The 14,720-nt window shown below is 59.3% G+C and overlaps 1 protein-coding gene across 2 annotated transcripts; it reads right to left on the reverse strand.

Annotated features, from left to right (window-relative positions):
* Window positions 1-229: 229 nt before the first annotated feature.
* DBN1 (drebrin 1) lies at window positions 230-14,491 on the reverse strand. Of its 2 annotated transcripts, XM_029218992.1 has the most exons (15): window positions 14,242-14,430; window positions 9,638-9,693; window positions 8,946-9,058; window positions 8,691-8,765; window positions 8,465-8,611; window positions 8,248-8,325; window positions 7,859-8,010; window positions 7,710-7,773; window positions 4,407-4,466; window positions 4,195-4,318; window positions 3,295-3,432; window positions 2,781-2,951; window positions 1,734-2,395; window positions 1,319-1,421; window positions 230-1,145 (listed from the first exon to the last, which is right to left on the reverse strand). In XM_029218992.1, exons 1-15 carry the CDS (start codon window positions 14,325-14,327, stop codon window positions 1,075-1,077), a joined length of 2,100 nt encoding a protein of 699 aa, XP_029074825.1. In that variant the 5' UTR covers window positions 14,328-14,430; the 3' UTR covers window positions 230-1,074. The 2 variants fall into 2 exon arrangements, with proteins under 2 accessions (XP_029074825.1, XP_029074824.1); XM_029218991.1 differs by lacking the exon at window positions 3,295-3,432 and having other exon boundaries at window positions 569-1,145; window positions 14,242-14,491.
* Window positions 14,492-14,720: the final 229 nt, after the last annotated feature.

The following is a 14,720-nucleotide window of genomic DNA, read 5'->3' on the forward strand; positions in this document are numbered from 1 at the left end:
CTGGCGGCCAGGTGTGCCCGGCCTTATCGGGACCGAACCTTGTTGCGCCTTTCAGCTACAAACCGGCCTGAGGGTGTAGAACTAAACCTGAGGTCTGCCTGCTTCAAACCACTGGCCGGTTCCCCAGGGAGCCTCATACCCCACCTTCCTTGCCCTGGAGGTCTTGGCGAGGGCGCCCCCTGCAGCCTTGGAAGTGGGAAGAGTTGGGAATGGGGTCGTGGCAGGCGGTCCACCCCAGATCAGCCCCTGGAGGCCCGGAGCAGCAGGCCCGAAGGGATCTGGATTTCTTTATTAACAGACATGAGCACGACCTGTTACAGAAGTTTGTGCTTTCCAAAAAACAGTTACTGAACGTGAAAAAGGAACCCAAGCAAAGAGGGAGGAGGTGGAAGGGGGCCACCCATAGCCCTGACCTGAATCACGCCTAGGGCCTCCAGCCTGGGACCTGCCCAGCAGGAGGGGGCAGGAAAGGGCCAGGAAGCTGAGAGGCCCCAGCTGGGCCTGCTACTTCCTTCGGACCAGGTTGGGAGGGGTCAAGAGAAGGGGGGAGGGGGCGGGTCCCAGGGAACCAGAGCCCACGAGCCATTTATTGCCATGTTTTAAAATTCGTGCAAAATATCTGAAGCCCTGGACAGAGAATACAAAGTGATATTTTTCCAAGAAACAGAAAACTAGGAAAAGAGGTGGGGGGAACATTTTCCCACCAGAACTTCCCCCCACGCCAGGCCCCAAGCAGGGTGAGGCCTCCACCCCGGCCAGCTGAGTGAGCAGGGAGGACTAAGAGCTACAATCTGGACCGGGTGGGAAGGGGGTGGAATTTGCAACAGCATCTCAACTACCAACGGGAAGAAAACCAGTCAACTGTACAAGTCTCCTATCAACTTTAAAAAAGAGAGAAAAGCTGTAAAAGTAGGGCCCTGTGGGTAGGGAAGCGGCCAAGTCCCCGGCCAGGGCCGGAATCCAGAGTGGGTGCCAGGCGGAGCTGCTGCAAGTGCAGGCACTGCGGGCCGTCTGGCCAGAGGCCAGCGCAGGTGGGCGGCCTTGGCGAGGGCAGCCTGAGGGCAAGCATCACTGCTAGTCGCCACCCTCGAAGCCCTCCTCCTCTTCTGGTACCGGGTCTGCATCCCAGCAGGTGATGTCGATTTCTATGGTGTAGGGAAGGGAGGGGAGTTAAGGAGATGGCCCAGCAGATCCATGCCTGTGTCCCTCCCAACCCTGGGGAGCTGTGCCAGCTGTGGGGGGGGGGGGGCGCTGCCTGTCCACACTTGAACACAGCACCGCCACCCAAATTCTTCTCCATCACCCATCCCAGTACTACCTGGAGGCTTGTTGTAGAACATCGAAGGTGGAGGCTTTGCACACAGCTCTTCCGATTGGGCAAACTCCTCCTCCTGTGATTGGCTGAAATACCCCTCACTGGCCTGTAGGAGAAAAGCTCCATGTCACTGGGTCCCACCCAGCAGGACTAGGGCTGACCTACCAGGCCTGAGCACGTTTCCCCTGCAACCAGCGATTCTATCGGCGGTTGCCAGGCAAACACAGATGCCTGCCTTGGGAATAAAAGCAGAGCTGGCCCAGGGAGGGGGAATGAAATACAGCTTCCCCCCCACCCCCGAACAATGTGGGTCACAGAGAAAGGGGGCAGGGTACTGCTGCAAGCCTAAGGAAGGCAGGGTCAGCCCCCTGCTCCAGCCCTGACCACTTCCCCTCCCATTAGGCAGCCCCAGCCCCACCTGGGTCCCCTCCTTCTGGGTGGTCTCGCCATTGGTCAGCAGCTGGGGCTCTGGCTCCAGCTCCGGCTCCAGCTCCTGATCCAGCTCCTCTAGAGCTGAGGGCAGAGTTGGAGCCTGGGGGGCAGCCAGGGGCTCCCCTTCTACTTCCTCCCCTGGGTCACAGAAGGTGGCTGGCGGCTCAGGCAGCTCATCAAAATTGAGAAGGTTGGCACTGCCTTCACCAGCCGGCGGCAGTGGCTCCTGAGCCACCTCGTCCAGCAGGGGCACTTCTGCCAGAGTGACTTCGGCACCTGAGGGTGGTGTGGGGGCCCTAGGCTCAGCCTGGGGTACGGAGGCCCCTTCCCCATCGCCAGGCCATAGGTCAATGAGGCTGGCAGCGGCAGGGGTGACGGTGTTGGCAACACTGGTGTCAGCAACGGCATCAGCTGCTGGGGTGTCAGCTGCAGAGGCTCCAGCCATGGCAGGCTCTAGAGGGGCAGCCAGGACTGCCTGCTCTGTAGACGCCATGAACATCAAGTCCTCTGTGGGGCTGCCTTGGCCCTGGGGAGGCTCTGGTGCCCGAGGGGACTCCTCCAGCGGACTGGCCCAGGCCTGAGGGTCTGCTGCTCTGGCTTCCTTGCTGGTTTCTTCACTATCCAGGCCGGGGCTGGGTTCCTGGGTCTCTGTCAAAGCACAGATGGAGGAGACATGTGATCAGCTCCCAGGAAAGGATGCAGGCCCTGGGCAGGCACCCTACAGTACCCTGCCCACCCACTGAGGAGTCCGGGAAAGAAGGCCTCCACTAAGACTTCCATGCAGAGTGCCTTCTAGCACCCACTGGGCCCCACTGCCCCTTTACCTAGTGTCTTTCAGCCTCTCAGCAGCCCTGGGAGGAAGGTGCAATCCCCACTCCAGGGAGACACTGAGGTTCAAAGAGGGCAGGTCTGACCAGGGCTCCTCGCTGCCCCAGCCACTTCCAGGGCAGTACAGGCTGGCCCAGATCCCTGGGGGGGTTGTTACCATGGCCATTTGGCGTTCCCAGCCCAGGGGCTAGGGCCGTTCACACACCTTGGGCTGCTGGGGGGGGTGGTGGCAGTGGTGGAGGCTGCGAGGACGTGACCTCATCCAGGGCCCGCTCGATCTGCTCAGTGACAGGGGTAGAGGCCATGCTGGAGTCAGATGGGCTCCGGGCAGGGATGGGGGTAGGCACCATCCTCCGGTGGCTGTCCAGGTGGCTGCCTGTGGAACAAAAACCCCTAGGCTGGTCAGTAAGGGCCAGGGAGCCAGGTGGAACCAGGATTGTCCACCTTGGGGCCTGACCAGCCCCTCCTCTCTAGAGTCTGGGTCGGGGCTGGGAGCTCCCCAGGCCCCCCAGGGGCCAGACCACAGCTCCAGACCCTATAAGCCAGGCCCCTAAGGGCCAGTGTCCCTTCAGGGCCAGGGGAAAGAGGCAGGCGGTACCTGCTCTGGGGACAAACACCAGAGGTCAGCAGTCAGGCTGGGGGAGTGAGGGCAGGGGGGCTGCTGGGAAGCGGGGGGCCCTCCTTACCCCTCCCACGGAGGCCTGGGGTCTGCTACCTACATGGGAGGGAGGAAGAGAGGTTTGGGGTGCGGTGACAGGTGATATAGGGAAAGGGAGTCCGTGGAGGGGAGGAGGAGGAAGAGGAGGAGGAGGAAGGCCCACTGTCCGATGCCTTTATGAAAGGGCAGTACGGACGACCTGCCAAGAGAGACAGACAGAGAGAGAGACAGAGGACAAGAGAGGGTCAGTCTCCCCCACCCCCACCCCAAGGCCTCATCCACCCCCAAGCTGGCCCTGGATGTCCAAGCTGCCTTCAGCCAGGGCGCACATTCAGCCAAGCTGGGCCAGAGCCTCAAGCCAACAGATGACTCCACCACACCAGCCACACACAGCAAAGAGCCTGATACGCCACAATGCAACCAGCCTCAGGGCAGCCCACGCCTCAGAACAGCCTGCCCCACCCCTGGAACCCTAGCCCAGAGCCAAGCACACAGAAGGGGCAAACAGACCAGCAGACAGGGAGCGGAAGGGGGCTTCAAGGAGAGGTGGAAGCTGCACAGGGAGAATCCAAACAGGGAACCCTGGGTACAGGCTCCAGGCTGCTCAAACTCAGGACCAGGGAAAGAGCCCACTCCCCATGCACCCACAGCCCTTCAGATAAGACCTAGTTCAACCCCAGCAGGGCTACTCCTTGCAGCCAGGGGGATGCCTTAGCCCTTGTGTGAAATGCCCAGATGGCTCGAACACAGCCCATTGCTCAGCCCAGGCCCAACACTGACCCTGCCCGAGCCCTTCTCAGCCCTGCCACCTGGAGGTGGCGGGTGGAAGCACACTCGATGACTGGCCTTGCCTTCTCCAAGGGGTCCTTGGGCAAGGTTTCCCTTCCAAGAAAGGTCCCAAAGAGGCTCAAGGCCAAAACCTGAGGAGTGGGGACTGGGTGGGGGTGGGAGCTGGGACTACCTGGTCGGTGGTTGAAGGGTGAGGACACATCACAGCTGCCTGCGGAGGCCGATGCAACTCTTTCCTGCTGCTTAAAGAACTCCCGTGGGTTATCAGGTCGCTGGGCAATAATGGCTGCTGCCTCCTGGGGGCACATGGAAAGGGTCAGGCCAGGTGGGGCCCGACTGAGGCAGCCCTACCAAACTCAGATGTCTGGTCCCCCTGGCTCTCACCTCTACCTCCGATTCTGACTTCTTCATCTGGGTCTCTTCCTCCTCATCCCGCTGGTCACCCTGGAAACCAAAAGGGAAGGTGTTCTGAGCACCCCACTCCCACAGGAGCTCTTGGCTTTCTTACAGCCCCCATGTTTCCTCCACTATCTGGGACCACTTTCACGACCCAGTCACACAGCACCTTCTATCTGCAAGGTCCTCAGCCACCTCATCTCCAGTCCAGATAGGCCCCTGGGCACCCAGGGCCACCCAGGAGCACTCCCTGATTTGCAGCTAACTTTTCTCGAACCTCCTACCCCAGCACCTAGCCAACCACACCTCCATCACTGCTGCGTGGATCTTGGTATCACGACTGAGGTTTCTTCATTAGTCCCCTGCCTCCTTGTTCTCTTTCCCCCCATTTCTTCTCTACAGACCTGAAAGGATCTTTTCAAAATGTTAATTAGTCGCCATCACTTAAAAATCAGGTTTTCTTACTGAGACCAGGGTCTCCAGTTTCTCTTGAAATGCCAGAAGCCCTGGCAACACAGGCCAGCGTGTCCCAAAGCAGCCATCGACTAGAGCTGCACTGTAGCAGCCCACAGGGCGTGTGTTGTCCAGTTCACCACAGTCCCCACCACTCCCTACTGCCCTTCACATGTCCACTTCACTCGCTGTTTTGAGATTGCAACCACAGGAGTAAAGGTAGGTGGGGCCCCTTTGCTTGGCCCATGTTCCCTTCTCCCTGCCTGATCTAGTCCATCACCTCTCACAACGCTCCCCTCCCACCCTGACTCGCCCACACCCTGTGAGATGTAGGCATAAAGTCCTCAGCATGATGTAGTTGCAGTTCCTGGAACATGCATACAACTTCCCACCTCCGTGCCTTGGCATGGGAGACGAATCTCTCTCCCCAAGTACCCGACCCCCACCCCAGGTCCAGCTCTTCCTGCTTCCGGCCTCAGCTTGGGCACTGCCTCCTTGGGAAGGGGTCCCTGGCCCATTCAGGTCATTTCCTTCCCTGGGTCCCCATGAGGTGTTCCAGGCATACACCACAGATTACACTGCGTCATAATTTCCTGTTTCTGGATCATCTCCCCACCCTCTGTGGGTAATACAGGATAAGAACTCACTTATGTGTGTGAGTGGCCAGCCCAAGGTTCAGTTCATACCTGTTTCCTCAGTTGAACTCATCACACCAAAAGCCTCAAGAGGGTTGTCACCCCAACTGCCACTTTGTGTCTTCCAGAATGAAGTCTAAACCCCTCCTCTGACCTTGCTCTCTCCTCCCAAATTTCCCAGCGGGCTCCAGTCATTGGGGAAGGCTCCTTGCCTTCCCCCCAAAATGTACATCCCACCAGCCTTTGCTGTTATGCTGCCCCTGCCTAGTATAACCTTGCTAGGTTCCTCTGCCTTGTTCAAAAAAAGGACCAGAGGCAGCTTACCACAAAAACCTTAACTACATAACACTGTGAACAAAACACTGAAACAAATTAGAGCTTGGGGTTGGAGAGAGACATCAATGCACTAACCATAAAGGTCAATAGCATTGCTATGCCTGAGCGTCTTCAGACAAATGGAAGCTCCCCGGCATCCCAGGCAAAAAGGGAACTCACATAAGGAATGCAATTCTTATCAGAAGAGAGAAAGCAGAATAGCTCCTTAAGCCAATGTAAAGCACTTCTAAATTCCAAAGTTTCTCATGTGGGAATTCCCTCAGAGGACCTGAAGTTGCAGGGTAACCACAGTGACCTGCTAAAACACCTACTGTCACTGTCACATGAGCCACACTTGAAGGGCCAGATGAGACTATAAAATAATGATGTGACACTGTAAGCCTTTGCCTGAAACACTGGTAATTGGTGAAGATGAGCAATCAGTTCAGTGGGTTCACTATACTATTCTTTCTACTTTTGTGTACATATGTGAAATTTTCCATAAAAACAAGCTTTTTCGAAAAGAAATTGCTCTGAATGGATGAACAAAATCGGGTATACACATACAATGGAATATTAACAGCTTTCAAAAGAAAAGACATTCTGACACATGGATAAACCTTGAAGATGTTATGCTAAATGAAATAAGCCAGTCACAAAAGGTAAAATAACGGCATGATTCCATTCATACAAGGTACTTTGAGTAGTCACATTCTTAAACACAGAAAGCAGAAAGCAGTTGCCAGGGGCTGGGGGAGGGGGCCGTGGGGAGTTAGTGTTTAATGGGTACAGAGATTCAGTATGGGAAGATGAAGAAAATTCCGGAGATAAACAGTGGTGACGGCTGTACAATATAAATACACTTAACACCACGGAACTGTACACTGAAAAATGGTAAAGATGGTACGTTTTATGTTATGTACACTTTGCCACAATTAAAAATAAACTAATTAATCAATTAATTGTAAAAGAGCCTTGTTCATCTTGTTCTCCACCATGTTTCTCACACCGGCACATGGCAGGTGGCAAGGGTTTGCTGAATGAATGAGGCTGCAGCTTACTAACCACACGTCCTCTCCACCCCCAGGGGCTAACGTGAGTGGAATGACCTATGACAGCCATTAATGCCAGTGCCGGCAGGGCTGTCCTGCCAGCTCCCTCCCAGCCTCCTGTGGGTGTGACCTTGGAGTCTGTCTGAGTCCCCATGGCCCAACGGCTACCCAACACAGTCCCAGTCCAGACGACTATTGCCCACCTCCTGTCCTAAACTCTACCATGCTCAGCTTTGAATGATCTTAACTATTTCTCAAGTATAAAATTCAATTCAAAGCATGAAGATTTGACTCCACTGTGATTTTGAAGGGGTCAATCATGATGACCCTACGGGCCATCCCAGTGTTTGGAGGTTCAGCCAGCACCCCTGGAACAAGTACCTGTTCTCAAAGAGACACTACACACACTTGTATGTAGGTGCTCAGAACTCCAGCCCAGATCCATTCAATGGCTCTGCAGTATTCTTGCCGTGGGGACCAGGCCTCGAGCCCCATATAAGTGCAGGAAGCATGTCTAATCCACCTCGAGCCCCTCAGGCCCTGCTGGGCGGGGGCAGGAGGAGCCTGGTCAGTGAGGGTCTGGGTCAAGGTAGATTTTCTCTTTCGGTCTAGAGTATTAGCTTCTCCAAGGAGGTCTCTTTCCACAGCCAGGGAACAGAGCCTCACATGATCAGGTACCAGGCCTGACACTGCATGCTACCCCATGCCCATGCAGCGGTACCCAGAATGCCCAGCACTGTCCCCAAGACACTTACTCCCCCCGCAAGAGGCCCAGGAACACGAGGACCATCCTCGCTTCCCTGGGCAGGAGACAGGAACCCCGACTAAGAACTTACAAAGATAGACTGCTCCTTCAACCGCCTCTTGGCCTCCTCTGCTTCTAAAGTCTGTTGTTTCCTCCTGGAATGAGAGGTGCAGGCAAGCCTTCAGGATGGGCCCACGTGGGGCCCACGGCCCAGCACCCCGGGGGTGGGGTGGGGCGCACCTGTGCTCCTCGATCTGCTGCTCCCGCTCCCGGTAGCGCCGCTCCCGCTCCTCCTGCTCCTGCCGCTCCTGCTCCATCCGCTCTTGCTCAAACCGGAGTCTCTCATCCAGAGCCTTCTTCCGCTCCTCCTCCTTCCTCAGCTCTTCCTCCTTCTGCAGCACCCCGTGCCAAGGCAGTGCAGGCCCTGAGCCTGGGGCCCGCCCCAGCCCTCCAGCCCATCCCCAACCCAGGGTTCTGAGAACTCAGGGGCTCGCTCTTTCAGTAGGGGAAGCACGTAAGATGGGCCATGCTGTGCAAGCGAGGCCCTTAGGGAGAGAAGGCAGAGCTACCCCATGGGGTCAGGACAGGGAGCGGCAGCTCAGCCTGCAGGCCGGGGTCAGGGTCCACACCTTGGCCTGCTCCCAGAACTGCTCGCGGTTAATCCGCTTCATCTCCACAGCTGCGTCGGTCTTCTGATAGGTGGTGCCCTGCAGAGTCAAGCGGCCTGGCGTGAGCGCAGCCCACAGGCAGAGTGCTCAGGAGCCCCCACACGCAAAGGGTGAGGACTGAGAGGAACCGGACGGCGGAGCCCCGGGCAGGGCCAGCCTGCCCGGGGCGCACACTGACCACCGGCTCGGCGTTCTCATCCTCACGCAGCCGCAGTCGGTGCAGCACGGGGCTGGAAAGCCGTGCCAGCCCGTTGGAGAGCCGCTGCCCGATGGCGCCCGCATCTATGTCTTCCACACTGCTGGCGTTCACGATCACATCGACGCCCTGCAGCAGGAAGAAGGCGTGTTCAGGCGGCAGGGCTCCCTCCCACCACCGCCCCCATAAGCCCTGACCCTGCTCGCACCTGGAAGAACTCGGCCACCTTAGCCACGTGGCTGGCACAAGCACATTTGCGGGCATCAGGCACATCTTCGCCAACCTGCAAAGTACCCAGCGAAAGGGGGTGTCGGGAAAGGACAAGAGTTGGCGGCAGGCTGAGGCCCAGGGCTCTCTTCCCGGGACTAGTGGGGTTCTCTCCAGCAGTGTCAGTGAGTGGAGTGGGATGGAGGATAACCGTTCTTGGGCCTTCGGCTCCCTTCCCCAGCCCATAGCTGCATACCCAGTTGATGAGCACGTATTTCGGCAGAGCAGCCTGGGAGTCCTTGACGCTGCAGAAGCCATACATCACCTTCTGGTTCTCAAAGTGGCCAGAGAGCTCCTGCAAGCCCCCATCTGGGGGAATCAGGAGGGTGTCAGGCACCATCTCCTGAATCCCTCCCCCACAAAGGGCCTGGAACCCAAAGCAAAGACTCTTCTTGTGGGCTCTGCAGGCACCGCCAGAGATCTGGAAGTCCCAGAGTTCTGTGTTGGTGTGAAAGAGGCAGCAGGCAGGTGTGAGCTTTGCCTCTGAATCCCCCAGGACCTTGGGGAAGAACTGAGGAAGTGTTCTTCACACATCAAGTCTCACGTGGGGCTGGCACCCACTGAGGTAAAATAAAACCTTTTAGGGCTCTCAAGAAAGTGGGGTGATCTGGGCCATCCCTGCCAGGCCCGTTCCCGCCTAGCTGCGTGACTTCGGGCAAGTCACTCTCCCTCTCTGAGGCTCAGTCTTCTCATAATCAAACAGGAAACAAGTCTCCCTCCCTCCCCACCCTGGGGATCTTAGGGATAACCACAGGAAGGACACTTGGCCAGACAAGTGTGGGTCTGCTGGATGAAGGCAGCGAGGTGGCCTGGAGCCAGGCGGGTGGGGAAGAAAACAACCGGAGGAGCGAGCGGAGAGGAAAGCAAAGGAATGGCTGGAATTCTTACCTCCTGACGCTGCAAGCTTGAGGTCATCTGAGCCATCCTCATATGTGTACAGAGCCCTGGGGAGAGGGAGGGGTGGCTGGGAGAACTGGCAGGGCCCAGGCAGCCAATTTTGGGTGGAGACGGCTCTCGGGGGTAGGAGGGATACAGAGGGGGCAGGACAGGAGGGGGGTTCCAGCCCAGCACTTAAGCCTTGTCACCATGACAACAATGGCTAAGCACCATTTCAGGCTGGAACCCAGTGAGGGACAGTCTGGGATCTGATGGAGGGAGGCCTGGGTCAGGTGGGGAGCAAGCAGTGGGGAAGAAATCGCTGCCCAGTCGCTTGCTTCCAGTGAGCCAGTGTGTTGCGTCCTCAGAGCCCTGGCCCTAGCAGCCTGCAACCCAGCCAGCGGTGTGAGATGGAGATTCCAAGGCGACGGTTCCTTGGTTACCGTTCCCTGGCTACCGCTCCTCATCCCCATTGGCCGTTGCCAGGAACCTACCTGGCGCGTGCCTCGGTACCCACTGCCCCTCCCCCCACACCGAGGGGGATGGGGAGAGAGAACCTGGTGCTGTTCAGCTCTGGGCATCCCCTGGTAACTATGGCAACCCAGCAATTGGCACGCGACCGGCCCACCCCAGCTGCATTCTCCTGAACACAAAGGACCCCAAGGGGACACGCCCTCAGTCTCAATCTCAGTCTCTCTGAAATGGGGATGAGGTCACCATGGTCACTCCTGCCTGGACTCTGGCCCCTGGGTGAATGTGCTCTCCTAGCCTTCCAGCCCTAGGCCTCCTCCGCCCTAGCTGAGGCTCTGGCCTCTTGGGACTGCTGGCCTTGCCTTCCCTCTCAGCTTTGGCAGAAAGCTGACCTAGCAGCCTTCCTCCTTCCTCCTCCTCCCTAGCTTTTTCTACACAGGTAGCAGTGGCACAGCATCCATTTCACAGAAGGGAAGACAGAGATAGCTCCTCCCCAGGACCCACTTGGAGGACAGGCTTGGGGCCAGGAATAAAGGTCATGTACCAGAGGTGCAGGAGGCTCAGCCCCTCCCCCGAGCTCCCCTTTCCTTACTGCCAAGGTAGGGGGCTAGGAGGAAAGGAAGCAGGAGCACCAGGGAGATGCAGAAGAGAAAGCGAGCAGGGAGAGGAGGCAGACAGAGAAGACAAGAGAAGGGAGGGAAGTGAAGGGATGAAGAGAAAATGAAGGAGCAAGGGAAATGGGAGGGAAGGAAAGAGGGAGGAGAGAAGAGGGAGGAAGGGAGAGAGGGAGGAGGGTGGAGGGCGGAGCAAGGAGGGAGCAGGGAGGGCCTGGTCCAGGCCCAGCCCCATGAGGTCAGCACAAGTCACTGCCAGAGCCAAATGGGCCCCCAGCCCCCTGCTTCTCGGGATCCCTCCCTCCTGAAAGGGACACAGGTGGGCTGTGGGGCCGGGAGCTCCTGGTCCAACTGTTGCCCAGGCTACAGTCCTGGCAGCTGCTTCTCAACACAGCTGTCCCACCACCTGTCTGGCTGCCCTAACCCACCACTGGGAACAAAAGGCCCTTAGAGAAGCAGGGTCTTCCCTTCTCCATTCCACAGATGAGAAACTGAGGTAGAACTCCAAGACCCTGGTTCCCAGACACTGCTCTGGCCATCACACCTCCCTGGGGTGACTTGTCAGCCTCTCCTAGGCTCTCTGAGGGACCCTGGCTCCTCCCAGGAACCTGCCCCTTCCATTCTTTACTCCTTGCCTACCCACTTGCAGCCACCTTTCCTGCTGCAGCCCTGGCCCTTACCTGGTGGAAACCATAGTTAAGTTCAAAGGTTTCAGCAGGCCTTCAACCCTGAGCTCCGACCACCTGCCTTTCCAGCCAGACCTCCGTATCCATACCATACACTCGGGTCACATTGGATGGCTCCCTGATTCCCAGCACAGTTCTGGATATTTCCCAACCTGGAGCCTCTGCATATGTGGTTCCCTTCACAGGGAGGCCAGACCTGTTCCTCCACCCCATGCCCATCCCTGACTGAAATCTCTCAGGGACCCAATGCCAGCTCCCATGAAGCCCTGCCCTGCGCTGCACCTCCCCAAAGCGCTTACCACACTCCAGCAGGGACAGGAAGAGGCACCTGAGCCTGCCCCAGATCTCACTAGACCACCAGTGCTTCTCAAACACATTCAAGGTGGCCTGAGCCTTGGGTGGGTGGGAGCTGGTGAAACTGCAAGGAATCAGGATGGAGGGGGGCAGGAATCTACACCACCTCCAACCCCTGGAGACAGACACTGTCCTGAACTATAAGCTTCGTGAAGGTGGGACCATCTTGGCCAGAGAAAGTGGACTGGGGTGAGGTGGGAGCTGGAATGTAGCAGCTCCAGGGAGATCCTGGGGTCAGCTGAGGATGGGGGGCTCAGGGCAGGTGGATTCTTCAGGACAATCACACTCTCAGGATATCAGAACTGGAAGGGCCTTGGGTATCCCAGGTATGGTTGAGCCCAATCCCCTTTTCCTCTTTTCAAGAGGACCAGAGAGGAGCAGAGACTTGGTGTGGCTATGTATAGCGAGTCGGATCACATCCAGGACAACACGAGTTCTTTTCACTACACAGTCTGACTTCCTGGGTCCCCTGCTGCCAGCATCAGGGCAGCGGTCCATTTCAGAGCGAGCCACCTAGGAGTGAACTCCCCCACCCCTACTCCCCACTCAGAGGCAAGGTAAGGGAGGGAAGTGCCAAGCCCCGTTTGCCCAGACAGCAATTTTACCCAAGACGCCCTCCTCCAGCCTCTGAGTACAGGGTCTGCCCCTGAGTCTTGAGACTCCACTGTACCCCTGTGGAGCTCTGTGCTAGGTGCTGGGGGCCCTCATGTCCCCTTCTGCAGGGTGATCCTCACATCCTTTCTACCAAATGTTTATCTCGGCCCTTGGGAGTGAGCAAATGTATGTATGTATGACGGTGCATGTGTACATCTGTGTGTGTCCCACACACAACGCAGATTGGGGTGGGGGAGGGGTGAGGCACGCCAGTGATGAATAACTCACTTTGGCCACATGGATGCTGCTGGGTGGTGGGAGCCCAGGCCTCTGCTGAGCAGGATGTGGGCCAGCAGTGGCTGTGGGAGCTCTGCCTTTGGGAAGGTAGGGGTAAATGGGGTGGTGGCAGGCAGCACCCCCAGACTGGAGGGCAAGGGTTCTGAGGTGGGCTGTGCCTCTCTCCAGGCATGGCCCATATCCCAAGGCCAGCTCCTCCACCAGGCCAAGCCGGCCACTTGCCCTGAACTCCTCCCATGATCTCAGTCCCCATGGGGCAGGGCTGGGACAACGGATGGGCCGCTTGCCCGCTTAGCCTGTGCTGGCCTCTCCTGCGACTGACCCGCAGGACACGAGAGCTTGCTTGTCTCCCGCGTCCATCCCTCCAGGCCTGGCCGCCCGCCAGTGCTGCAGTACTGTGGCATGGATGCCTGGCCATCTTGTCCCCTCCTCCAGCCCCCAGGTCAGTGTCCTCCCAGCATGAGGGTGAGGCCAGCCCAAGTGAGGTCCCTCAGACCTGCCTTCACTTTGTGTTTCCTGCCTGCCAAGGGGAGAAGAGCCCTAGGGAACAGAATGGGCATCTGCCCCAGGAGAAGAGTATCTTGGGAGGATGATGATTCCTGAATGGGGCAGTGTGAAACCCCCTGGCTTTCCTGCCACCCTGGGGACTCCAGTCCCAGAGCAGGTGGTCCAACCCCTCCCACAGCCTAGGGGGAGACAACAGCTGGGGAGGGAGGAGAGGGCAGCCCAGCTCCTCCCCCACAGAGGAGCTGAGAGCCCCTTGCCCCTGGGCCACCGGGCTAGGGGCTCAGTGGATCCACTCACCCCCTCATCCTTCTCTGGGAACTCCCTGCAGAGTGGTGCGCCTGGGGGCTTCCTCCCAGGGACCCCACCTGGCTCCCTAGGCAGGCAGTTCAGTTCCTTTGGCATGTCCCAGCCCAGCTGCCTACTCCCTGCAATCCCCTTGGCATCGAGGAGAGCACTTATCCTTGCCTCCTCCTCGACCCCTCGGGGGAACAGGAGTCACTTGGCGGTGGCCCTGTGGCAATGAACATCTTTCCATCACACCCCAACTCCGAGAGGCCCCCCGGTGGGCGGGGCGCCCCGGCCCCCAGCCCGCTCTGCTCCTCCCCCGCCCTAGCTTTCCTTTGTGCTGTGGCCGGGGCCGGGTTGGGCCGGGTAGGCTGCGCTGGCTCTGCTAGCTCGGTCCCTGCCCCGTCCTCGCCCGCTCAAAGGTGGCAAAGGTGCCCTTGGCCGCCCATGCACACCTGTCCGCCCGGCCCGAGGCAAAGGGGAGGGGGCGGGCGATGGGCTTCCACAAGGCCGGGAGGCCCCGGGCCACACATCTGGACCCTGCGTCTCTCCAGCCCGCGTCCGGCCACCGTTCCCACCGCGCGCCTGGGGCCGCCTCCGGGCGCTTGGGGCCCGCCGGTGCCCCGCCTGGCCCGGCCCGGCCCCTCCCCCGGCGCGCACAAAAGCAGCCCCTCCCTGGCCCTCCCGGGCCGCTGCACCATTTCGGGGTCTCCCCCTCCCTCCCGGCTGCGGGGCGACTGGGCCGGGTGGAAACAAAGGCGCGGCGGCGCGGGGACAAAGGGGCTGGGGGGCGGGGGCGGGGGCTCACCAGTCGGCCGCGCTCTCCTCCCGAATCACCTCCTCGTACGCCGCCAGCAGCTCCAGGCGGTGGCCGCTGAAGCTGACGCCGGCCATGCTGCGGGCCGGACCGAGGCCGAACGGACAGACGCACGGACGGACGGAGAAGGAGGGAGGGAAAGAGGGAGTCGCCGCGCCGCCGCCGCCTCGGAGCCTCTGCAGCGTTGCGAGCCGAGCGAGCCAGCGGCCGGGGGAGGGGAGCCGGCCGGCGGGGGGCGGGGGGCGCTGGCTCCGCCCGGCTCGCTCACTCCGCGCGCTCGGTCCTAGCGCCGCCCCGACCCGGCAGAGGGGAGGCCCGCCCCCCCTTCCCGGCCTGCCCCGGGGCGCCCCCACGCCCCTCGCCGTCAGTCCCTGCACCCCGCGCCCGGGCGGGTATACCCATCTGCACGGGGCCATTCTTCCCGTGTCCCAAATTCTCACCTGTGGTGTCCCCAGCCACAAACCTAGCCC

Source organism: Monodon monoceros, unplaced genomic scaffold (assembly GCF_005190385.1).
Source record: "Monodon monoceros isolate NGI ecotype Baffin Bay Population unplaced genomic scaffold, NGI_Narwhal_1 Super_Scaffold_12, whole genome shotgun sequence".
Classification (NCBI taxonomy): Eukaryota; Metazoa; Chordata; class Mammalia; order Artiodactyla; family Monodontidae; genus Monodon; species Monodon monoceros.

What these genes read in the sequence shown, in the direction of transcription:
- DBN1 (XM_029218992.1), bottom strand. Translation starts at nt 14,327, where the DNA reads ATGGCCGGCGTCAGCTTCAGCGGCCACCGCCTGGAGCTGCTGGCGGCG. An exon ending in ATGAGAACGCCGAGCCGGTG is followed by an intron (nt 8,326 to 8,464) that starts GTCAGTGTGCGC and finishes TTGACTCTGCAG; the next exon opens with GGCACCACCTATCAGAAGAC. An exon ending in TGAAGGAGCAGTCTATCTTT is followed by an intron (nt 4,467 to 7,709) that starts GTAAGTTCTTAG and finishes TTTGGTTTCCAG; the next exon opens with GGTGACCAGCGGGATGAGGA.